General features: G+C 45.5%; 1 protein-coding gene across 2 annotated transcripts in view; it reads left to right on the forward strand.

The window, feature by feature from the left end:
- LOC135900504 (NADPH oxidase 4-like) overlaps positions 1–25,470 on the forward strand; it is a 284,789-nt gene that overhangs the window by 170,093 nt on the left and 89,226 nt on the right. For both annotated transcript variants that reach the window (XM_065429988.2, XM_065429987.2), the window contains exons 3-4: positions 11,283–11,396; positions 20,212–20,296. In XM_065429988.2, coding sequence (XP_065286060.1) covers positions 11,337–11,396; positions 20,212–20,296 — 145 coding nt within the window. In that variant the 5' untranslated portion in view covers positions 11,283–11,336. The remainder of the gene's footprint in view (positions 1–11,282; positions 11,397–20,211; positions 20,297–25,470) is intronic.

The raw sequence follows: 25,470 nt of genomic DNA on the forward strand, positions 1-25,470 counted from the left end.
CGACCATTTCAGCAGATATAGTTGGATTTGGTGGGACCCTTTCCGACATCAACATCGGGATATAATTGAATCGTTATGGCTACTGACTACTTTACCCGACACGCTGAAACGAACTTTCTGCAAGGTGATGGCACAGGAATTCATTTTGGGTCACTGGTTCGCATAAATCAAATGAGTAGTCTGTCGGATAGTTGTTCATCTCTGTGCTACATGCCCGTCCAACAGTCTGGAAGGCTTTCTGTGTAAAAATATTGTGGGCGAAGTGGCTAAGGTCTTCGTCGAGAACATCTTGCTGCGACATGGTACCCCAGGACTCATCATCGAAAGGGGAACGGCCTAGACTACAGAGCTCACCCAAGCCATTTTTCAGTACCACCAGACAAGTCACAGGACGACATCTGCCGACCACCCGCAGACGACTCATCTTACGGAACGACTGAACAAGAACCTCGCCGGCATGCTTACGATGTACGTCGACGTCGAGCACAAGACGTCGGATACAGTCCTGCCATACGTAACCTTCGCTTACAACACGGCGGTGCGAGAAACAGTGCAGATCACGCCGTTCAAGCTGTTTAACTGGAGGAACCCTATGACGACTCTCGGCACCATGCTGCCTCACGTCACCGACGAAGAGAATCTCGAAGTAGCCACCTATCTCCAGTGCGTCGAAGAAGCCCGACAGCTGGCCCGCCTGTGCATCAAGAACCAGCAGAGGACGGACAGCCGACACTACAATCTTCGACGAAGGAAGGAAGGAAAAAAACTTTATTTAAGGCCAACACTAAGGCCCAGTAAAGTAGAGCGCCTGCCCCGCCAAGGCTCGTTGTTCATCCTCCGAGTCCGAGTGAAGCCAAGCACTCCAGGAAGGAGGGGAAGGGTAAGGAAAACGAGGAGAGGTAATGGCAGTGTTACATGAGTACAGAATGTGTTCTGAACCTGCCCTTATCTCCGGACAGTTGGGGCAGTGAGCTGTGCTACGCCAACCGAAGTTGTAGAGCATTAGTGGCGTGAGAAGAGTGTTCGTTTGAACTTTACGAAGGACATGTGCTTGTTCCGTGTTGAGTGAGGAGTGAGGTTGGGGCAAAATAGTGCGGTTTTCCTTGATGTTCTTGTAGTGTTCAGTTATTTGCGCTTTGTACGTGGCAGCGTCTTCCACTGTCGTTGGATTTGGCCAGGGAATCGAGGGCGCCCGGAGGTTAATTTCGCGGGCACGTTGATGAACCAACTCATTTCCCTCGATCCCAGCATGACCAGGCACCCAACGCAGGGTGATTGTAATGTTCGGTTTGCGGTTACAGGATTCTGTTAAGATGTCATGTAGGTGTGTTTCCAACAGTCGGTGTTGTATGTTGCGAATGGCTTTGCTGGAGTCGGTATAAAGGTTGATGTTACTGGAGTGGTGCTTAGTGAGTAGAAAGGCTTCTTGTATGGCATATATTATCGCGTGAGTCTCCAGAGTGGCTATGTTGGGACTTGGGAGGGTTGGAAAATGGCCCAGCTGTTTGGATGATCGGTGCTGTCTGTCCAGGTGTATATATTGCATACGCGTATGACCCCATGTCAGAGCGTGCGGCGTCCGTGTATATCGTGATGCATTTCCTGTCTATATGGTGATGTTTTGCTTGCGCTTGACGTCGGCCGTCATGCAGATGTGGCGTCATATTTTTTGGTATGTTTGTAAATGCAATGTTGCGTGGTAGCGGAGGGCTTTGGTTAACTGGTGTTAACTGGATAGGGGCGATCCCTGCTCGTTTCAAGATTTCGCATCCTTGCTCCGTACAAGACAATCGCGCTACTTGTCTGTCTCGGTGTTGTTGTGTTAGTTCTGCGAAAGTGTGAAAGAGGCCCGTTTGTTGAAGGCGATCATTTGAGGTGTATATCGGTAGGCCCAGGGCGGCCTTGTGAAGGGTGTTGAGTGAAGATTCGAGTTTTCGAGTTTGTGTTTGTGTCAGTGTTAGGAATGGGGCGGTGTACAGAAGCCTACTATGCACGAGCGCAGTCACGAGCTGTGTTGCTTGTCCTTCTCTCAGTCCGTGTTTTTTGCTAATGATCCTTCGCATTAGGTGCGTGAGATTTCGGCAGTCTTTTTGATATTGTATAACGTTAGAATTAGCATTGTTGTTGTGATTTATGATAAATCCGAGTATTCGGCACGATGTAACCTTTGGTATCTGCTTGCCTAATAAGGTGAGTTGTATCAGGGCGTTTGTTTTCTTTTGGTAATGTGCTCGATTCATGAGGAGAAATTCCGACTTTTCTGCTGAAGGTTCGAGTCCGGCTTTATGTAAGTGGTTAACTATGGTCGCGACGCCTTTTTGGAGGGTCGTTTCGACGTTCCCTGGAGATCCGGTTTCGCACCATAGGGTAATATCGTCGGCGTAGAAAGTGTGGTGAAGATTAGGGATTGTAGATAGCTGCCTTGATAGCGCTGTCATGCAAAGATTAAAGAGGGTGGGAGATATAATCGATCCTTGTGGTGTTCCACGGGAAATATTGATCGGGGAGGAAAGAGACTGCGCTGCCTTGAAGCGTGCTGTCCTGCCTTTGAGGAAACTGCGTATGTAATTGTACATGTTGGCGCCGCATCCACTGTCGTGAACAGATTTGAGTACATGATCATGTGTGACATTATCGAATGCCTTTTTTATATCTATTGCCAGAAGGGCTTGGGTCTGTGCGGTCTTTGGCTGCAGAAGCGTGTTCTGTAGTATGAGAAATAAGTCCTGTGTAGAAATGTTCTTGAGATAGCCTATGAGCTGGTGCGGAAAATGTTTCGTGTTATCCAAATGTTCTTCTAGTCTGTTTAGTGCAAGCCGTTCCATTGTTTTGCCCATACATGATGTTAAGGATATGGGTCTGAGGTTGCAAAGCGTGGCTTTTTTCCCTGGTTTTGGGATCATGGTAATGTGTGATGTTCTCCATTCGTCTGGGAGGGTGCCCGTGTTCCAATGCTCATTTATGTGCGAGAGAAGCGTTTCTTTATCTTCGTCGGGCAGATTACGCAGAAGAGTATATGTGATGCCGTCAGGACCCGGCGCCGTCGCCCTATTGTTTTGCAGCAATGCTATGTTTAGTTCTGCCATAGTGAAGTCGGCACCGATGTTGTCGTTTGGGGGGCCCGTATAGTCTGTGTACAGTGACTGATGTGCCGCAGGTATGTAAAGGGTCCGAAGTTCATCAAATGTTTTGTTTATACCTTGTGTACTGGCGTGTTTCTCTATGGTAGGGATCATTTGTTTCTTTGTGCCGAGCAGGGCTCGCAAAAGATGCCACGTATGTTTTTTGTCTAACGTATTCTGGATGCTATCGCAAATTTGGTTCCATTCTGTCTGTTCGAGCGTCCGGGCATGATTGATCGCTTGAATAGTTATATCATCTACCTTTCCACGAAGCTGATTGTTATGCGGTTGCTGGGATAAGACTCTCAATAGCTTTTTGCGTTTTTTCCAGACGCGTGTGAGGTGCGGGTCGGGCCGGTCTGCCGGCGCTGAAATCGTGTGCGTGTCTGTAACTGCTGTCTTTGTTTCTATGAGGCCTTTAGCCCACGTGTCCAAGTCAAGCCCTGTGTCAGTGTTATTCTGCCTCAGTTTCCGGAATTTGTCCCAATTTGTGAAGGTGACTGTAGCGCGGCGCTTTCGAGGCGTCATGTGTATAATGATGTTTATTATGTCGTGGTCGCTAGTTAGGTTTTCATGGGTGTTCTCCCAGCTCGTAGCATATTCACCTTTGTGCAACGCGAGGTCCTGTGTAGTAGGAACTTGATTTTGCGCCCCTGTGCGAGTTGTTACCCCCGGAGTGTTGAGAACTGTGTACTGAAATTTGTTTATGTTGTCTTCCAGCAACCTGCCCGTTTTCGTGTTCGCCTTGTATCCCCATGATGTGTTGGGCGCATTGAAATCTCCCATGATGAAAATATCATGTGTCTTCTCTTCTTTTTTAGCGTGCTTGAAGATCTAAGGTTGTACATGGATTTTGGTGGATTGTAGACGTTGTACAGCTTGGCAGGTCGTTGTGAGTTGTCCGGGTATATTGTGGTTATTAAGACATACTTTGCTAAACAGTCTGGTGCTATTTCCGTGTAGTGTTTAATGTTATGTTTTACGTACGTCGAAATCAATGGTTGGTCGTATTCATTGTGCGCTGAATGTGTAGCTGTGTATCCTGGTATGTTCTGTTCTTTGTATGTTTCTTGCAGAAGTAACACATGTGGTGGGTTTTTCAATTTTAGGAAGTATTGCCTCATTATTGCTTTTTTGTTACTGAGACCGCGGCAGTTCCACTGCCAAACGCAAAAGTTTCCGTCCCTTACTTCTGCCATGGATTAGCGACCTTTGCGGTCTTAGACTGGGTGCTGGAGGTGTCGATTGGGTCATCAGGAAGTTGTCTCTTTTGCGAATGAGACATGTGGTCCATGTTTTCGTAGCTAAGATCTTCATCTGGAAGAAGGCGCTTAAGCATGCGGTCTACTCGTTGTTCCAGCAGGGTTAGGCGTGTTTCGTGACGTTCGTAGGCTGAGGCAAGTTTTTCGACAATATCAGTGAGGCGGTCAAGTTTCTTTTCTATGCTTTCAAAGCGTTCTAACAGGGTCTCTGATTTGTTTAGACGAGACTCTAGCGTTGAATGTGCCTTGTGGGAATGCGCGTGTAGGACGTGTTGCTGATATTGTGGTGCTTCGTAAATTGGAGTAGGAGAATGTGCTTGTGATGTTAGGGTCTTGAAGGATGGGGATTGCGGGATGATAGGAGTGCTTGGCTTACCAGGCGCCTTGGGTATGATGGTTCTCCCAGACTGTGGGGTGCGCGCAGGGCTTTTGCTCGAGGCCGGTTGTTGCACGTTCGGTGTAGCGCTTGCCGAAGTCTTCGGCTGTGACAGCGGTGTGTTAGGTAGCATGTCTTGTTGCTTCTTCTGGGGCTGTTGCGTCTGCGTTGTTTGCTGTTGCTGTTCGTGCGATAATAGTGCAGGGTATTCGCGATGGTAATCAGTTGATGTTGCGGTGTTGGGGGCGCTGGAACCAAGTGTAGGCTGTTGCTCGTTGCGCAGTTTGATGCGTTGCAAGTAGGCTCGTTCTGTCTTGTTTTGGTCTTTTTGCCTTTTAATTTGGCATCTGGGGTCGTTGGTCCTATGATCGCTACCACAGTGCAGGCAGAGGAGAAAGCATTGGTGTTCCTCTCCTGCCTGCTTGAGTTGTCTCGTACAGTCAGGACATCTGAAGATAGTTGATTTGGTGGGGCAGTTGTCAGCACGATGATCATACATCAGGCATAAGGAACAGAACTCTGCTTTGGGGTGGTGTGGCAAACATCGGAACATAGCTCGATGATAGAGGACTTTCCTGGGGAGAATGCTTCCCTGAAATGTAATAATAGCAGTCTCTGTACGGCCCATCATCCGGGAGGCTAGTATGGTGGGTCCAAAAGTGTCCAAGTTCTGCATCAGGTGCTCCGAAGATGTGCCGGCGTCAACTCCATGGATAACCCCTCTGCAGGAGTTGGCTGGCGCGGTTATGTATGCTGTGACAGTGTGCGTGGTTGGTCCAAGTGTGAGTTGAGACATGGAAGCGATTTTCTCCGCTGCTATTGAACTTGGGGTCTTGATAACGATTATATTGCTTCGAGGCTTAATATGCAGTGAGAGATCCAGGGCTTCGTGTGGGCTGAGGGGGGCTTGTTGCCGCACGGCCTGTGAGATGTGGTGCAATTTGTGCTGAGGGAGGTGCACATCACTCTGAGGTCGAATTATGACTGTGTGGAGCGCAGCAGGGTGCAGGGGGGCGGTAAGATTCTTCTTCTTGTATTGAACTGTTGTCCAGCCGTCTTCAGCAGCGTTCTCGGTTTGCTGAGTGTCCATTACATTGGCTGGCTCGGTTGCGGCGGCAGGCGGGGTAAGGTCCATTCTAAGTGAGCGAGGCGCCTCCGATTGCACGTTGGCGTCTATGGCACCCGACACCTCCCGGCACGTAACCGCGCGCGGTGGCGCGAGGCTGGCGTCGACGGGAGCGGGGGTAGGTTGCATGATTGCGTCTCAGCTCCGGCGTTAGGCGTAGCGACGTGGTCGGATAAAAAACTCTCGTAAAATCCAAAAGATGGGCTCACTTGTGGAGGGCAGGACATCCAGCCGTTCCTTGAGCGAAGCACCGTCCGAGGATATAGTTGTCGATAGGCTGGTAGCAGGAAAAACCGATGAAACGCATGAGATTGTCGGAGCTCGATGCGAAGGCGTCTTGACTGGTCGACGCCACCTAGCGTCTCTCTCTTCGACGACGATGCGTGAAGTACCAGTCCGGTGACCGCGTTTGGGTCTGGATTCCGATACGCCGAGGAGGACTTAGCGAGAAACTGTTACGCCGTTATTGCGGACCCTACAAGATCATCCGACGCATTCGTACACTGGACTATGAGGTCGTGCGAGACGGCATTTCACAATCACAGGGACGCCGCGCACTACCTGAAGTCGTCGACATGGTGCGCCTTAAGTCTTTCAACGCCCGCTGACAAACTTAGGGACTTAGCATCCTTTTTATTTCGTTGTTGTTCTTTCCTCTTTATTATGGTTTGTTTGTTTTCGCTTTCGTGTTTGTGGCATCGAGACGACGCTTTTTAAGAGGGGTGTATTGACATGTACACTTCTTTATCTTTAGCGGGTGACCGCGTTTTACCGTCAAACAAATGTCATTGCTCAGCGCAGGACACGCCCGCATGAACCTTTTCGAATTTTATCCATGGTTCTATCCGTTGTCTGTTGTCACCGAACCTTGTGTAACCTAACGCGGCTCGTGTAGTATTTCTGGAAAACCCGCAACCACCAACGATTATTCTGGAACCTTCGATCGCCGACTGTGCTTGCCGCTATCATTGTGCGAATGAGTGCAGCCTGCTTTCATGGGCAAAGGTTCGCCCAATAAAAGTTAGTTTAGTCATTCACAGTATTATCAGGGTGAGGAAACTCCGTATACCTCCTTTGGGACACTCTGTCCCATGCGAATACGCGGCGGCACCGCCGCTTCAACCACTGGCGGTTGCAGGATATCGAACGGCAAATAATTCAGAAACTAAACAGTGCCTCCATGACGTACCTGATGAGGTCAGAAAATAAAGATAGAGCGTGCGCCGCCGGGGGGACGAGCCTTGCTGCGAAGCGCTCCTTTCCTACATCGCATGCAAGCGGCTGTGTTCATGCTCTCTTGCAGGCCCACTGGCCACGCGGCTACACAGAGCAAATCGCGGAGCAGAACTCGCTGAAGTGCGCCGTGTTTACGAAGCGCTTTTTCTCTACCGCGTTTACATTAGAAGCTTCTATTCATTCCTTAAAGCACTGGGACAACGCTCGTAGACACCAGTGCCAAGCAATTATGATGAAAAATATGTGTATAGCAAACCGTCTTAATACCAATATTCACAGGTACTGCATTTCGTCATGTCGTGAAAGTGGTCGCTTTCAAATTCCTAACTTGTGCTTAAATTTAGGGCTGCAGTTCAACTAGTCGATATAAATATATACATATATATATAGTGGGAGGTCCTATAGAGAAAATTTCCTGGCACCATAAATCGTTGATTTAGTTCACCTGTTGTAAAGGGAATCAACTAAAGCTGGCCGATTTCTCACTCAGCTTAAAGTCAACACAAGTAAAAGCTGAACGGTTTTGTTTAATTCACACATTCCGTTCTGGGAAAAGTCTGACCTCCATGCAGGGCGAAAGCGTCAGTCTGTAGAAACAATTTGCATTCACAACTGAAATTTGTACGTCATGAGCGAACAGATTCCAGAAGATTCAAACCGATGCGAAAATTAGCCATCACGGTCTGGTCACAAGGAACTTGATTATCACGTATGTTATGACGGCGACACCTATTGTCGCTTACAGAAAGAAGGTAGAGTACAATACATGTATTTCATTGGCAGTATGAGAAGTAAGGACCCACGGTATCTTAAACTGGCTGCATGCATCTGCGTGAACAGGAGTAACCTCTAATTGCTCTCATTATTTTAACTACATGCAGAATGTTATGCTTGCGGTTTGCGCCCAACGAACAGTGCCCAGCGATTTAAACGCGATACTAGGAGTGGCTGCCGGCACTTCTTGCGCCAGCAAGAAGTGGCAGTCGTCTAACCAATCGAACCAATTGTCCAAACGATTGCAGCGCCCACATCTCCTGCGCGCATTATACGCAGCTTTGGATTAGCGGTTCCGCACATTCCATCTCAGCTACAACTATGGGAAGACCACGTGTAGTGCGTTCTCTTTACTGGCGCGCAATAAAGGAGCGGAACGACCTCACGCGCAAAAAAAGAGAGAGAGAGAGGCACTGGGATACGCCAAACAAAAGAAAGCACTCCTAAAGCATGCTCACCACGCGAAGCACGCAAAAGCGAGAATGGGTGAAAAAAATTCTGAAACAAGAGATGTACAATATAGACTTCTTTCGAAGTTTGACTTGTATGGTGTAACACTCGGTGTAACTAACACAGCTTCCCTGTTCGACCATCTTCACAGACTGAAAAAGGCGGTGTTTTTTTTTTATTTAGCAGTTCGCTTTTCGCCCGCCAGGTGTTCATTTTTGAACGCACTCCGAAGTTTCGCTATGGTGGCTGGAAGTTGTTAGGTGACGTCAACGGGCGGCGAGCGCCGCTCCTCTGATTTATGTCTTGCGTAGGTGGCGCTGCTCTCCATAGCGCGACGCGCCCAACGCGCTGGGTTCGGCTGGCCGCAGGCACCGTTTAGCAATGTCTCTGTGATTTGTGTCGAAAAGAAGTCCTATTTCCTATACCTAAATACAATGGGCAATAAATGTCGTTTTGCCAAACTAAAATGGTTGCTGAGGTGCATGACTGTTTCTGCTGTGCTTCTTGATTAGTTGGAACTGACCGTCGTGAGTTCGGACGTCCTATGAGAATCACGTCTTTCCTCCCTATCGAGCGTGGTGCGATAAGAAATCGCTCTCAGGAGCTGAAACTCCACGTTGAACTTTATTCGTTATAGGCCTTTAAGTTCTCACTTTCGCTTTTAACTTATCGGCGCGGAATCACGCATCGTGAACTCAAGTAAATGCAGCTACTTTCACGTGATGGAAAGAAGTTGCATTTACTTGAGTTCACGGCGCTTGCTTAGGCGCCGATAAGTTAAAAGTGGAAGTGAGAACTTAAATGCCTGTAACGAATAAAGTTCAACGTGGAGTTTCATTTACTTGAGTTCATGGCGCGTCCTCTAACTAATGAAGGAGCGCAGCAGCAACAGACAAAAACCTCAGCAGCCAAATCCTCGTTGCCAAAGCGACATTTATTGCGCATTGTATTCGGGAAATAGGACTTCTTCTTAACCCAATTCACAAAGAAATCGCACTTAACTGAAGCCAAAAGTCAGTGATAAAAAAAAGTTTGTAGCAAGGTTCACAAGGCACAAATCAGAGCACTCGACGCAGTTTCAGCATCTCCATTCGCTCCCGCGTTTCATCCCGTTTCGCGTTTTGAGTCCTGACGCAGATATGGAGCCTTGTGAGCACATAGGACTTTGATTCTATTCGTAAGCGCTGTTTTGCGTTTAGAGCAGCCAACGAGGTTTAACTTGGTAAGCTGGAGAAAAGGCACCAGATCCATTAAGCGGTCACTTCTTACTTGCTTCACACTGAAGCACTGAAAGTGCTTTCCAGTGATGTCAGCATTAATTCAGCTGTTCTGACGGATATAAAACTTCTCCCCTGTAAACAGCAGTGGTGGGGGCTGTTGTCTTGGAGTGGTGCGATGGAGCATTTGGGTAAATTGTTCGCACTGCGTCGCTTGGAAACACGAGTCGATCAAGGCGAATCACGAACCACGTGCGTGAACCACGCGCGTGAAGTGCCACACAGTGTGTTATTGTTCGTGGAAGTGAAGCTCACAGAAGGCTGATTTTCCGTTGAGAAATTTGTCAGCTCGGGAGATAGCCCGCCGCCACGTTTGGAAACGTTCGGGGTGCTTTGGCACAGAAAACCAGGCGACACGCTTTCCGTATTCCTTGACGATACGTAGCCGGGCTTGCAGTGAGGCGCAATGCAGTGCGTTTGCTTCGCTTTCCTTAACCGACGATCCGTTTGATGGGAACAGGCAGGGCACGGAACGCAAGCCTACATGCTAACGAGAAATGTGTCACCACAAACAAAACACCGCGCAAATCACATGCGCCCAACGTCGAACACAACGGCGTGCCAAGGCGGTTGCTAATGATAGCCGGTGCGCGCTGTATTGAGGACAGTAGCAAAGTATGTGTTAGATAGTCTCCTGCGGAGAAAGAGTCAATTTGGCATTATTAAGTACAATAGAAGCTTAAGTTTGGGATTTTTCTTGTATAATTGCAACGCTAATTTTCAATCATTAGGTTGGTTGCGTAGTCACCTGCACGATGTTTCCAAAATATGTTAGTTTTCGTGTAAAATGTTAGTTTTCGTGTAAAAATTCCGTATCGTAGGTTCATATCCTAGTTTAGGACGGATGAAAGTAGTGTAAGTGATTAGTCTAACTTTAAAGGGAGCATGTTCTGAATTGTGTCTGAGAAGGCAAAGTTTCTAGAAAGTTAAATCACGCAAGGAAGTAATAAGCCAGTTCCAGATTATGCTACTGGTTAAGGTACCACCAAGGTACCAACAACGTGGCATTTGAGCTTACCAAGGCAACCTTGGTGAGTGATTGAGATCGAAGGCTTTGGGCAAACGGTAGATACTTTTTTTTGTAGTTTTCAAGGAACTGGTTCGCTTGTGCTAACTTCCAATGCCTGACGAACGCGCCAACCTAAAAAGTTTCGGAAATATGAATGTATTGTGATTCGTGAATAATTGTTAACTAATATGATTGGCTTACTTTGCTTTGAAAATATGGTAGCTACCTTTCAGACTTCGCAAATCAATGCTACGTCAGTTTTCTTGCTAATAAAATGGGCTGCACACTTTCAATACAGAAAGCAGGTCGTGGTTTGAAAGCATTTTTAGTATCTATTTCGTTGTCTTTATTTTCTCTAGTAGGAGGCTTTAAGGGACAGTTTTAGTCTCCTCAAACACACAGTTTTAGTGCCTGATAAGTCGGTCTTCAATAATCAATCTGTCTATTTCTTGATGATCGCAAACAAGCAAATGATAAACCTTGAACTAGAAGTATATTCGAATTTAGGAGCATCCTGAGGTGCGACATTTTCGTTAGTCTATATAATAAGTGTACCTCATGGCGCGTATGCATTTTATGACAGAGGCGTAGGTGTGCTTGTGTGATCTGTGCGGTGTGCTCACAAAACGTGCTCACCTTGTTTCGCGCAGGTAGGCCTCTGCTTGTCCCGAGCAACAGCGGCAGTGATCAACTTCAGTTGCTTCATGGTGCTCATTCCAATGTGCAGGACACTGCTGCAGATTCTCAGTGCCTGGTTGCCCCCGGTAAGTGCGCTTTCTCATGGAGATGCATATCACTTCACTAGCAGAGAACGTCAAGGTACAATGTGTGGTCTAAGCAGCAATGGAGCCGCGCAAAGTATCTAAGCGTTCAAGGTAGCCCAATGAGGCCTCGACGCACTGAATACGTGAGCAGCATCAGCGGGTTGTGTGGAGGCTGACCAGAAAGACCCAACGAGGAAGAAAACTCCGAGTGGCCTTTTGACATCTTTTCGAGTTGAAGGGGCTGCTGCTGGAATACTTGACCGCGCGGACGCGCTGTGACCTTTGAAAAGAAAACTAGGTACCATCTGGAAACGCATCGCTGCAAGTGCGCCTGTCTTTCTTTTTTTCGCATTGCTAAGTTGAAGCAGCGCGTTTAGGCGATATTGTGCGAGGGAACGTCGTTTGTAAGTCGGAAAGCAAACGGACCGCACCGTCCTGTCGTGTGTTCCTTTCTGTGCTTTGACCATTTATTCGTATTTCTGCGCAGCTGCACACGTCGACGTCACTGTTGTCGCTGTTGAAGGACGTGTATTGCATTCGCGGCGCACTCGAGAGCGTTGCTAACCACGGTGTGAGATTACCGTAGCTAGTTGTTCAAAATAAGTTAGAGGCACGATTATTGCAATTTGTATTATGCGTAAGACGGAATGAGTAGTGATGCGACGCCCTTGGGAAAAGATCGCTTATCTGGGGAAATTCAGTAGAGAAGCTACGTTGTTTTCTCAATTGTATGGTTGCGGATCTTTGCAGCTAATTCAGCGGACATGATACGGGAGAAACGAATTTTGAAAGGCCTGATTTGAAATTCTTTGGAGGCCCGCTAAACAACACTTTCCGGCGACACTAATGTACTACAAACGGCTACACCGAGAAGGGATTCTGGGGTGCCTAACGCAAAGTGTATAAGTCCATTGAAATGGACCTCCAAGAATAACTGGTATCGGTATCGGCTGAAAAGTTTCTTTGAACGTTGACACATGTGACCTTGTGCAACACCCACTGTTGTCCTCTCCAAACGCGCATTCTTTTCCTGATTATTACTTGTGCTACATTTTGAATCAGCACAAGATAAAATTTCCCGATGACTGTTTTCTGCTCTTCAAAAAAACTGATGGCAGATAGCACTCCTAGGACCAATCAAAGGCCGCAGACTAGGTTGAATCTAGGCTAACTTCATTAGAAATATCGCCACCGTTAAGAAGTTTTATTTGAATAGGGTGTTCTCCTCTATCTGCGAAGGATAAGCCCGATGTAGTCATTTCTACATCTATTATGTAACTTTAGATTGCTTTTATTGCGATAGCAATTATACGGACACACCAAGCGCATTTCCGCCGTTGCCGTGAGGTTCTGTATAAAGTCCAAGAGATTTGAGGCTGTCGGCGCGCGCCCTACCCTATTTGTACGAGTGAAGGCGTGCGAGGGTAGCTGATAATCGCGGCTTATTCGCACCCGCGGGAAAGAGAAGAAAACGGGGAGGAAGCGCGCGCCGTCTGCTATCGCGCGTGGGGCACCCACCTTTGCGACGCACTGAGGGAAGCGGAGAGAGGGGGTGGCGTTCTACTCCGCTTGCAACTGCTCACGTGGCGGCTGCGCGCGGTGGCGGCCGTACCTTCAGAGCGATGTGCATTAGGGGCACAGTCTGGCACCGTTGGCGGCTCGTATCTTTCCGCGTGCTGTGTGTTCTCGGCGCTCACTTTTCGTTGAAACGATATACAACGCGAATGTCACTTCGCTCGCTTCTGCTGCCGCGTTTCCTCAAGCCAGCCTTTTGACAGCGAGATTCCGCGGTCATCGAGTCAGATATGTTCACGTTTGCTTGTGCGCACGTGACACCATGCTTGTTAATTTAGTTATTATGCCTCTGTTTACAAGTATATACGGCCCCTAAAACTACTATCCTTACTTCGTATAGCTGCCCACTAATTTTTTGTCGCAATCGATGCTTCGTCTTTCTGGCTAAACTGTGACTTCAGTTTTCTTTTTTTCAAAATTCAACAAGGAATTTCACATGTATCGACGTATGCACGAGTCCACCGGCCAAGAAAAGCTAAATTGCAGTAAATGTATTTGCACAGCTAAATTTATCGCAACAGCTACTGCAGCTATAAAGATAATGTTTACTGGCGGGCTAATCGGTGACGCATTTTTGGTAGTTGTATTACACCTCGTACAAATAATTGAAACACAAGTAATTTGTGTGTGTGCACACAAATGTTCTTGGAGACGCCGTGACAGATGTGTGCAGGATATGTCCGTATTATACTTAGAGTTTTTCTATAATTCAACAAAATTCACGAACATCTGCACAGACCGCATAGTTTCTCTGTAAAAGCGCATGTAATGTATCATTGCAAGGAAATTTCCTGTCACGCGGAAAACTGTTATTTACTACTTGGACATGTGGATAGATCCGAAACATTATTCTGAATTCCGGCTAATAATAAACCAGTGGAAAACTTTTGCGAACACTTCAGTATTGTGCGAGAAATGGGAAACACACAAAACAAGTATTCCTACAAAAATGTTTAAATTCAATAGAACCTTTGATGCAATTGAAATTCGTTAAAAAGTCAACTTATATTTCCCTGTCGTTCCATCGATTATGCGTCTGGTTTTAATTCAAGCCCGTAACTTAAACAAAAATGTGTCGTTCAAATCTGATACCCCATTTCATTTTAACTCTTACCGAAAGGTGTGTCATATACACAATTATGAACTTCTCCAGCCTAATAGAATAAAAGCAGCTAGAAAATCTTACATATTTAAGAGTAACCTTTTTTATCTCTAGCAGTGAAATTAATAGCGAGTGAAGCTGTGGAAATAAATTTTCCTTGAAAAATGTACGGTGGCAGTGCGCCAAACAATGCTGGTTAAAATCGTGAATAACCTGATTTTTTGAACAATGTGCATTCGTGATATCTGCATAGAAAAAATGTTTATCAGCGATCTGTTGAAGTAGAAAAGTACATTCAGGCGCTTCTGTGAGGCCAGTAATTATTGCTGTATTATGTAGTATATATATATATATATATATATATATATATATATATATATATATATATATATATATATATTCTTGAAGAGCATGCAGTTATGCGTTATATTGCGAGATATGAGATATTTATTTTCTTGCGCGAGAACAAATTTCAGTAGCAAAACATGTGTACCGTCTGTGCTAATTTATGGTGTCATTATTCACCTAGATATGTCGGGAAACGAACATGCTGTCACCGTTTGCATTAAAGGGACGTTGAAAAGTTTTCAAAAAAAAACTGAGTGAAGAGCTGTACGTCATGGTTTTCAACCCTTAGAATTCGAATTTCGCATCGAAATTGCGCGAAAGAAGCACAAACAGATAATATTTCGACGAAAAGTGCAGCAGAGATTCGGGTCAGCTCGCGCGCCTCATTTCCGCCTGTGATTGGTCGGGCGCCTCGTGACGTCAACAATGGTGTTCGTCCGGACCGACCGCTGTCGCTACACATGAACCAAGGTGCAAGGTAGTTTGGAGCTGTTTTGCTGAGACGGTAATGGAAAATTTCGAGAGCTTGTGTTTCATTTAGGTGTTTGGCGTTAAGTCAAAACCCCATGAGATCGAGGTTGCGCGCGACAGCGATGGGCGACGGATTCGAGCGGCAAAAACTGGTCGTCGCTTGAACAGATCGCTCGGTGTTGTCGCTGCATCGCTCGTTTCTAGAAATCTAGAACTCGTCGCTCGTCGCCCGAAAGTGCTATGAGCGACTAGCCAACATCGCGAAGCCGGAACTGGATGTGCATAACTAAAATACTACTGATTGACGCACGGAACAAGCAAACTATTGAAATTTACACGTGCAAGTAGAAGAACCTAGTGCAAGTCCTTCAGAAATATTTTGTGCTCCTTTTTACAGTCAAATACATCAACTTAAATTAATAAAGCACACGCCCACGCTAGTTTCGGCTCATATATTGCTGCCCTCATACAAGGAAGTCGTCGCTCAAAGCCATCGCTCGCATGGAGTTCGGCTTGTAGGCGGTGAGTGAACCCGAAAGCCATCTCCATCGCTTCGCTTATAGCTGTCGCGTGCAAGATCGCTTGTATTGGGTTTATACTTCATTCTCTACATGTACGAGCCGTGTGCGAAGAGCCGGCCTCTTCAAGAAGCAAAAAATGCTGGTGCAAGGAGTGCTTTCGACGCGAACGAAGGCGAAGTGTTAGCATCTCGTCGTGTTGGAAATGTTGTTTGGTGAGTATGTTTTTGCTAAGCTGCACTCAGCAATCCAGTGAGTTCGTTTCCGGGCAAACAACTGTAGTGTTATGTTCCTGCATGCCTTCTTGTAGAACGTAAGCGGTGATGCGATCTTCGGCATTTGTGGGCTGCCTCAAAGCTGTCGGCGATCTACACAGATGGTTTAAACGCGGGAGAAGTTTACCGCCTCTTGTAGCGCGTGTCGTGCAGAACCTTCTTCAGTGCGCCATCCGCACGCTACTCGTAACCGGCGAATCCCGTCGGCTACGTGAGATGGTCAGCTTCTCTATGTGCGCGAGAGAAGTGGGAGTGCAGCGTCCTGGCGTGAGCCGGCTTTCCAACACATGCAAACCTTACACATGCACTGCGTTATGGTAGCTGCATGCAGGCTGTTTCATAACACACGTGCGAATAGAAAATTCGCGCGCTTGGCGACGAAACCTGCGTCAAGGGTGGGAGATGAACATGCACCTTCCGTTCAGCGTGCTAACGCGGAGAACTCAAAGCACGCATTATTGATAAACTCTGGTAGTAATCGTCGTCACGGAAGTGGTTAGAGCACAGCAGTGTTGTTCTTGACCGCTTAACATTCCTTCATTTTACAGCAGCCTCCCACTTAGCTGAAAGCTTCTTGTCTTGCGGGAAGTAATGGATAGGCTTCTTGCATCTTAATGCAAGAAGCCTATCTAACAAATATTCAAGGTTTTCCTCTTTGGTGGCATCACATTCCCCACATGTTATCGGTGTTACTGAGACCTGGTTGCATAGCGACATCCTTGACTGCGAGGTAACTCCCCCAGGATATAACGTCATAAGAGTAGACAGGAATGCGGGCAGAGGCGGAGGCGTTGCCTTGTTTTTGCGCTCTGATCTACAGTTTTCTGTACTACAATCCCCACTTGAAATCGAGACGGTCTGGTGTAAGGTGCACATTGGTAAAACAAATGTAATCATTGGTGTGTTTTATCGACCTCCCAGACATACCTCAAATGAAATAATGATCCTTAACGCGTTCATCCAAGAGCACGGTTTTGGCTCCTCAAATTTAATCTGCATGGGGGACTTCAATGTACCTAACGTTTCGTGGGCTTCATTATCGATAACTGGTGATAACGTCCCTCTTTCTAGAGAGTTGCTTGAATTTACACTATCCCTTGGATTGAAACAAATTGTATCTAACCCTACTAGAGAGTCGTCCATACTAGATTTGATTTTCCTAAGTGCACCGCTCTTTACGAGTGGCTTTGAGTGTGAGATTACGGACGGTATTTCCGATCACAAGGCTGTTATTACTACTATTAATCTTTCAGTTTCAAGGCGCCACTATGAATATACCAGTTTTTACGATTTTAATCATGCAGATGATACGTCCATACTTGATACATTAAGCATTTCATTCGACAGATTCTCCCAGTTATGCACTACCAGTGATATCAATGCTATAGTATCCCATTTTGAAAACATTGTCCATACTTGCATAGAGCGCTATGTGCCATTGAAAACAAAAAAGAAAAATCTAGACCTTCCTTGGATGACAAGGGAAATACTGCATTTGAAGCGTCGAGTAGCCAGAGCACGTCGGAAGCGCCACATGAATGCCGAAACAAATGTCCAGTTCCGCTTTATGAAGGAAGAACTCCGTCAAAAAATGGACGCAGCTAAGAACTTTTATTATCAGTTCACTCTACCTAACTTAGTTAAAAGTAACCCACGAAAATTTTGGAGCTCAATTTCGCCAATAAAGAACACCACCCAGACATTTCTATTAGATGATTCCGAAGTAAGCGATCCTGGACCTATTGCTAAAGCATTCAATGAATATTTTCAGTCTGTATTCACACAGGACAATGGCGTAATTCCTCCCTACTCCTCGACAACTAACATGTCCCGTGCAATTAACAATGTTACAATATGTAAGCAAGGAGTCCTGAACCTTATTTTAAATCTTGACACCAAGAAAGGCTGCAGTCCAGACAATGTCAACAATGTGTTCCTTCATCGTTATGCGCTATGGACGTGTCAATACCTCACATTGATTTTTGAGAAATCTGTATCCACTTGTACAGTTCCTTGTTCATGGAAACGGGCTAGAGTCATTCCATTGTTCAAATCTGGGCAGAAACAATCTCTACTAAATTATAGACCCATTTCGTTAACTTCTCATGCATGCAAACTCCTTGAACACATAATTTATAAACACATTATCACTTTTCTCGAGTCTAATAATATTTTATGCAGCGCTCAGCATGGATTTCGTAGTGGTTTTAGCACAGTGACTCAATTAACTGAATTTACACATGACATCGCTTCTGCTCTTGATTTAGGTCATCAATTAGATGCACTCTTCATTGATTTCTCCAAAGCATTTGATACTGTACCACATCCTAAACTATTACATAAACTAAGCTCTATCCTTAATAACCCTCTTCTCGTTGACTGGATCCGTAGTTTTCTTTCTGATCGTTCACAGTATGTTTCTTTTAATTCATTCAACTCTCCTGACGCATCAGTATCTTCCGGTGTGCCCCAAGGTTCTATTTTAGGGCCATTGCTTTTTTTGCTTTACATTAACGACATTCCAAGCTCTGTTTCAGTAAAAATTCGGCTTTACGCTGACGACTGCGTTCTCTACAATGTCATTTCTTCACCTAACGATCATAACACTCTGAATCAATCTTTTATAAGTTTTTGTGAATGGTGCGAACTCTGGCAAATGAACATTAACTTCAAGAAAACAGTCGCCATGTCCTTTCACAAGCATGCTAATTGCTCATATTTCAACTACTCCTACAAATCTACTTTTCTGCAGCGCGCATATGAGTATAAGTATTTAGGCCTACTTTTCACTCCAAGATTATCCTGGTCAGAACATATTCTAACAACTTGCAACAAAGGACTAAAAAAACTTGGTTATCTAACCCGAACTCTACGTGCTGCCCCCAAAGAAACTAAACTCATTACATACAAAACACTTGTAAGACCTATTCTTGAATATGCGTCTACCATATGGAACCCTTACAAAATTTCGGACGTCCACAAAATTGAATCTGTTCAGAAAAAGGCGGTTCGTTTCATATACCGCCGTTATGATAGAATGTTTTCACCGTCATCTCATCTGAATATGCTTGGTTTAACCCCTCTTTCCCACCGTCGTCACATTAATTCTCTGAAACTTTTACACTCTCTATTTTACTCTCCACATTATGCTTCCCCTAACACATATCTGGCCCGTGCAAAGCCCCTAATCACGAGAAACAGCAATGACTTAAACTTATCCGTCTTTTTTTCTCGCACCAACACTTTTAAATACAGTTTTTTTCCTCGCACAATTGAACTCTGGAATGACCTGCCTGGTTCCATCCGTTCTTTACCACATAGAGAATTTGGGGATGCCATTGAATGCTCCCCTTAGTCATGTTACTCACGTATGCTTCTTTTGTATAGTGATTTTCTTTCTCGCATTTGTATTCACCCACTCCTGCAATAGCCCTTATGGGCTGCAGTATTTGTAAATAAATAAATAAATAAATAAATAACATCGTCGCGGCCGCTGGTTTTCATGCAACCGTAGGCTGCACAGAACGCCGGCATTGTCGGCCCACCATTTCAATTGATTTTGCGCACTTTAACTACCACTCTACATAGACACAAACAAAGGAATTTAGGGTTGAGCGGAGCAGCTTATCACGGCCCGCACTCAGAAACACACACGGTCAGGCACGGTAGCGGAGACGGCGAAGGAACGGAACACCGGTGCTTCCCGTCTCCGCTCGCATCGTCGGCATCAGCAGCAGCGCGCGGCGCTCGACGGGGGGTGGAGCGACAGCGCAATTTTCACTGACGATTACGTCGCTCCTAAGTCAAAAATCACCCCCAAAATTTTACCTGCATGGTTTGCAAGGTTCCCGCATCCGTATATGAGCGTCTTATTTTATTCGACAGGCTCTTCAGCTTCCCTTTAAGCGTATATGCAACAGCAACAACTATGTACACTTGAGAGAAGAAGAAGGCGCTCCTTTGGCTTGCGTCAATCTCCTAAAACTTGTTTAAAGCAACAGTTCACGTAAAAGGAAGCGCTTCTAGATGTAGGTGCTTACATCTGCCAGCTATCAATTAGTCAATCAAGGGTGACCTATTAAATGAATAAACAAGCACCAGCTGAAGTGGCAAGAAGTGCACAATATACTTTTAAGGAAAGCATCAAGTTTTTCAATGTCTATAGTATTCGTGGAATTTTTTTGCAACTGAAATGCCTTTGTGCATCGTCCGGAAATATATGCGTAACTGCATGCCGTATGGTATAGATATCTAACAAAGAACGTTTGCTTTTGATACTGCAGTTATGCGTCACTTTATACAATTGAAGTAGCTTAGGGTTTGACGTACACAATACGTTTGTCTATGTTTTCTTTTTCCAAAGGAAAAAGGTTAAGAAAGACGCTTGCGCAGTTCCAGCACTCAGCTCTTTTATTGCGTCACATGCTTTACACCTGCACTATGTATTTTTGCCCAAGCTCACTATTATTGCTTTTAGACAAAAAACGACAAAAAATAATAACAGCGTTTCGCGCGTTATCTTGCAGAAATTTCACGGGTGCGTGCGGGTATGTGTCGACCAAGGAGTCGGGCTGCACGTCCTTTTTGCCGCAACCATCATCATCACTTCAAGTAAGTGCGAATGCATTGCAATGGGGCTTATCAATACCATATGATACTGCGGAGATAGAATTTTTTTTCTTTCAACACCGTCGTCTCCAGGCCGATCTGCACTGTCTCTCCTCTGTAATTCTGAATAATTCATGTGATTTGTTTATGTTTTCGTTCTGTTTTGGCTAAAATTTTCTATGAATATACTATCAAGAATAAAGAAAGTATTACGTGGAGCATCGTAAAGCACAGGGAAGTCAATTGCGTTCTTTTGATAATAAAAAGGAACAATGTGGCGCCGTTGCCTTCCCTATATTGGGTGCCGGTTAAAAAATATTATTAGCTTAAAGAAAGCTGTGTCCGAATTGTCCATAGGCCAGTCATTGCAGCACACACCGTTACTTAAGATGCCTATACCTTTGTCCTAGACTCTGAGGAAATAACGGGGCCCTTTCAGAGCAGGAAATATTTAAACAGGATGTCTCGCATCGCCTCAGTGAAACTCAAAATTGCTCCCATAAAAGAATGTCGTTCATGGCGGTGGGCGCTCTTACAGCTGGCACATTGTTGGTACTCTGTCCGCAGCGGTACGTTATGAACGTAAATGGATGTGCAGTGTTCCAAAGATTGTTACCTGAAGTATTCTAGTTTTGCTTTAGCTCGCGCGCTCACATCTAAATACATGAGAACGGAGAAATTCGTTTAAATGCATAAGCATTTCTGCGCCTACCCAACGAGAAATTTGTCCGTCCCTCACGTAAGACGAATGGAATGGATCATTCCCCCTCTATACAATGGCGCATGCCCCCGTAAGCAATAGTATAATCATTAGGTTCAGTTGCGCATTTCGTGTTAATTTTTATTCTCTCTCTTTTTCCCCTTTCCATGGAAGCTTCTGGCCCCATACCCATACATAGTAGCCTGCCAGCGCTTCCATACGCACCGGCTTTTAATTATGTTAGGGGTTTAGGCGTTGGGCTGGTTCCTAAGTTCAGGGCGCCACTGGTCTCTGCGCTTTACTGCGCTTGATCGAGAAGAGCTTTCTGGCTCTCTAGATCTTGGCTAGAAAGCCAAAGCTCCCACTGCTTGTAACTCGGAATTTGCGCCTTAAGGGGCAAATGCCTCCCATCTTTCTTATCGTTCATTTCTGTGCTGCTGTCACCTCTCTTCTGAAGAGTAGGCAGGTGTTGTGCCCCTTCTGGTGGCAGTTGCCAGCCTGCTCTTCGCTCTCCCTTTCCTGTTATTTGTGTATATGTGTCTAAAACAAATAATAATGATAATAGTAATTAAGGGGCCAATTGAAATTGGGAGGCCGCAGTTTGCACGTCCACGTGACGTGGGCAAAAGTTGGCCGCTCGGTCCACCAAGCACGAGTATCCGCATTGAGTGCAGATTGTACCTTACTAATTATATGTAAATGTGGATATGTGTTTATACGTATGCGCCGCCAGTCCCTGGCCTGTTCTCCTCTAAGCTCGGCATGTGGGTGGATGTATCTTTGTCGGTCTTTCGTTTTCGAGGATTTCCTGCGGGTCTATCGGGTGTTCCTCGAGAAGACTGACTAGTGATCGGATGCTTATTCCTCGAGCAGTTTGGTCTTCCCTCTCGTTTCCTTTGAGTCCAGATTGCACCGGGCACCAAATTATTGCGTGGTGCCATTCTAAGGTGGCGCCTAGCATTGTGCGAATTTTATATGTGGTGGTACCGCCATGAACGAATGGCATGCTGCCTGGGAGTCCATCATGACCAATGCAGATTGTTATTTTGCCTCTGCATCTCGAAAGGCCAGTGCTATGGTTGCTGCCTTCGTCGGGCAATATGAATAGGTCCTAATGGATGCCGTTATCACTGTGCTCTGACTGAGGGCTACTGCTGTGAATTTGTCTGTTATCACTCTACACGTGTCCGTGTAGTATATGTCTGGATACGCCCATAAGCAAGCGAAAAATGCAATGTCTCACACCCACGTAAGCAGAGGCTACAAGTGCTCAGCAAAATGAAGCTAACAGTGCATAGATTCATTGAAATCACCCATACAACGCACAGAACAGCATACGTTTCAATAAAGAATTAGATCAAAACAAGCATCCAAACAATCAATAAAGCATTGCATAGCCTGCTTTGCAACTGTAGTGGTTGTTTTGCAACAGCTTCGCTGGACATCCAGGTTGATAAACACCGATAAGAGCTGATAAGCGTGGGCTCATGTTGGCAAATTTTGATGGCTACGGATAAGGGTTGATACGGGGCTTGTGCTGGTCGAATTAAATTTCATAACGTAAAAGTTCCATAACGTGACACCTCTGAATTCAGGACATCAATATCTTGACGTACACTATTGAGCTGTGTTAAAAGACGGATAATATGAATAACACATAAGTTTTTCTAAAACTTCATACGGAAATGTGCGTCCCCTGACGACATATGTGGCGAAGTTTGAACGATGGCATGTCCCTCACAAATACTGATAGGTATTTTGAGGATATGCTCGCCAGACAAAACATGCCGTATCAGTATCTGCGGCTACTGGCCGCAGCGATCAAATGGGGTGCTTCCGTTTGATCACAATGCGAAGCCGCCTTTCCTGCGCTCTCAGTGCGCTAGGTTCCGATATTCTCTGCATTGAGTGTGGACATTCGATGATTAACTTGTCACGTTAAGCGTTAATTCTATGATAAAACAAAACGGGGTGCAATAACATGTGACGCCCCAAAACATTCCACTTAAACTACTGCCCCATATCATCTAGCGAAACATGTAACATCTTTAGTTAAAACGTTTTCTGGTACTGATGTCATTGATGTTATTGATGTTATTAGCGGCAAAGTATAAGTTCCTCGTCTTCGGCGGGGAACTTATCAGCAAAAATGCCACACTCGCTACGCTTGTAGCGTTTTTTTTTTTTTAGAAAACATAGAAAGGATGCCAGGAGGGTGATAAGTTTTGTTTCACTGTTCCGGCCGAAAATGTTACATTACTTTATTTGTGGTGCCTCTGGCTTGAGAGGTGTTTTTCGTAGGTGCAGCTGCGATTGAAATATTGGGGGCGGTAAAGGGAGGAGATGAATAACAGTAATGAAAAACTTGATCTCTGTTTGGTTTCTGGATTGTTTTGGGATGGTGGTAATTTCTAACATTATAAATGCTATGCAATATTACTGCCGCATGTAACGTGAGACGAGCGTATTTAATAAGGAGGACATATTACAAAACTGGAAGCGATTATTTCGGGGGAAGCAGAACTGATTGCTCCACACTTTCCCTCTTCCAATATTCGGAGTGACGTATTTATGTTAACGACAGTGGACGAACAAGATACGTCTCAGGCCAGAGTTAATCTGTTACCAAAGAAAAAATTGATTATTTTTAGCCGCCGCCATGGCTCGGTGGTTATGGTGTTGCGTGGCTCTGCGTGAGGTTCAGGGTTCGATCCTGGCAGAGGCCAAGCAATCCCTTGAGTGCGAAATGCAATAATGCTTGTGTATTGAGCATTGTGTGCACGGTGAACAACCTCACTTCGTCAATGGTGACTCCGAAGCACTCCATTACGGCGTCCCTGACAACCCATGGTGGAGGTTCTGGACGTTAAACCTTAAAATCCAAGGAACATTGTTTTCTTTGCACCCTGACAAAGATAAGTTTGTGGAAACACGGCCTCCAGCCCGATGCTCACTTTGCTCAAAGGAAATAGGAAGGCACAGCGCTGAAAGACGGAACAAAAAGCAGAAAAGGTACCCCACACAAACACTGCACTCGCATCTAATTTCCAAAGGTGCACCAGTGCAACAGCTTGTGACAGAAAAAAAAAGCACTGCATATCGTTGAAAAAAGGCTGACAAAATATGCTTGCCTCTTTCAGTTTAAGTTACGTGCCAAGTTATATGCAAGCCTTCCGAAATATAACTGCAAAAGGAACTGAGGAAGACCAATGTGTCTTGTCTGTTGTTTCTTTTTTTCAGTGTTATGAATTGCCTTTTTTGTCGCATGATGGTACGCTGGTGCACTTATTTAAGACTAAGTTTCTGAAAACCTAATTTAATCGCGAGCGCAACGCTTTGTGGTCTGCTTTTTTCTGCAGTGTAAACAAAAATAACGTGAAAAGGAAGTAAACCGCTCGTCCCGTATCGCATTGCCGTTTGTGTGTTGTTTTTTTATACTACGTACCAGTCGGGTTTCAATTTTACTCCCCTGCTTACTCTGTTTGTGCACGTAAAAACGGGAGTTTTTTTTTCGTCCGTGTGAAGGTTGTTGGGAAGGATAGTCGGACTATTTTTTTCACTCCCTTGATAACGCTTGTACGGCTATTCCTGAGAGCTCACGGGTTATGGCGCCAAGTGTAGTGTTTTCGAGAATACGTCGCCTCATCTTCATTCGATAGAACCATATTTCCTCGCAACGTAAGAAACAAAGACGACAAAAAGTCATCATGGCCGGCTTGCTACGGCAGCTGGAGCTTCGGCGGAAGTGAAGCACGCGTACTGCTTGCATGCACCCGTACACAAATAAATACGACCATGCTCCGTACACAAGTTCCATACTCAGCCAACTGACAATTATAAATTGTTCACGTGTGTACCTAAGCAAACACAAGCAGTTACGAGATCCGCGCTGACGTATGTATTTCTCTTCGACCCCCATGTACTTGTGGCTGCAAAATACAATAATGCAAGCAATAAGAAGCAATATTTTGGCCCATGTGCCGCCACGGCAGGTTTTCTGATAGCTTGGCGGTGCCTCTCGCTGAGTGTAGGCTTAACTCGAAGGGACGGAGCTTCTGAGGGCTTGCGGAGCATAGTGGTAGTGTTTAATCACGTGATATTGAGGGAGGTTCTGTACCATGTGGTTTTAAACTCCCTATGGATGGTTTTTATTAACTTGATCTAAAACACCGCACGTCGTAAAGTCGGCTAATGACATCCTTTTACTACGCTTGTTATAGGTTGTGCTAAAAAGATGTAACCCAGCGCATTTTACTGCAGCATACCAGAGTAATTTTTTAGTACAAGGGAGTTTTCAAAGCGCATGATCGGCGAAAACCGCAATCTCGGCTAATTTTTGCTAACAGTGTGTGAGCGCTGTCGCTCTGAGTTGCCCCACTTCTCTATGAACGGATACCAACTTGCTCACTTGTCGACTTTCCTCACTGCTCGTATACTGTTCATTACTTCACGTGCCCAACTCCCTGTGAACCGTGTT

The sequence above is a fragment of the Dermacentor albipictus genome, chromosome 5 (assembly GCF_038994185.2).
Source record: "Dermacentor albipictus isolate Rhodes 1998 colony chromosome 5, USDA_Dalb.pri_finalv2, whole genome shotgun sequence".
Taxonomy (NCBI): Eukaryota; Metazoa; Arthropoda; class Arachnida; order Ixodida; family Ixodidae; genus Dermacentor; species Dermacentor albipictus.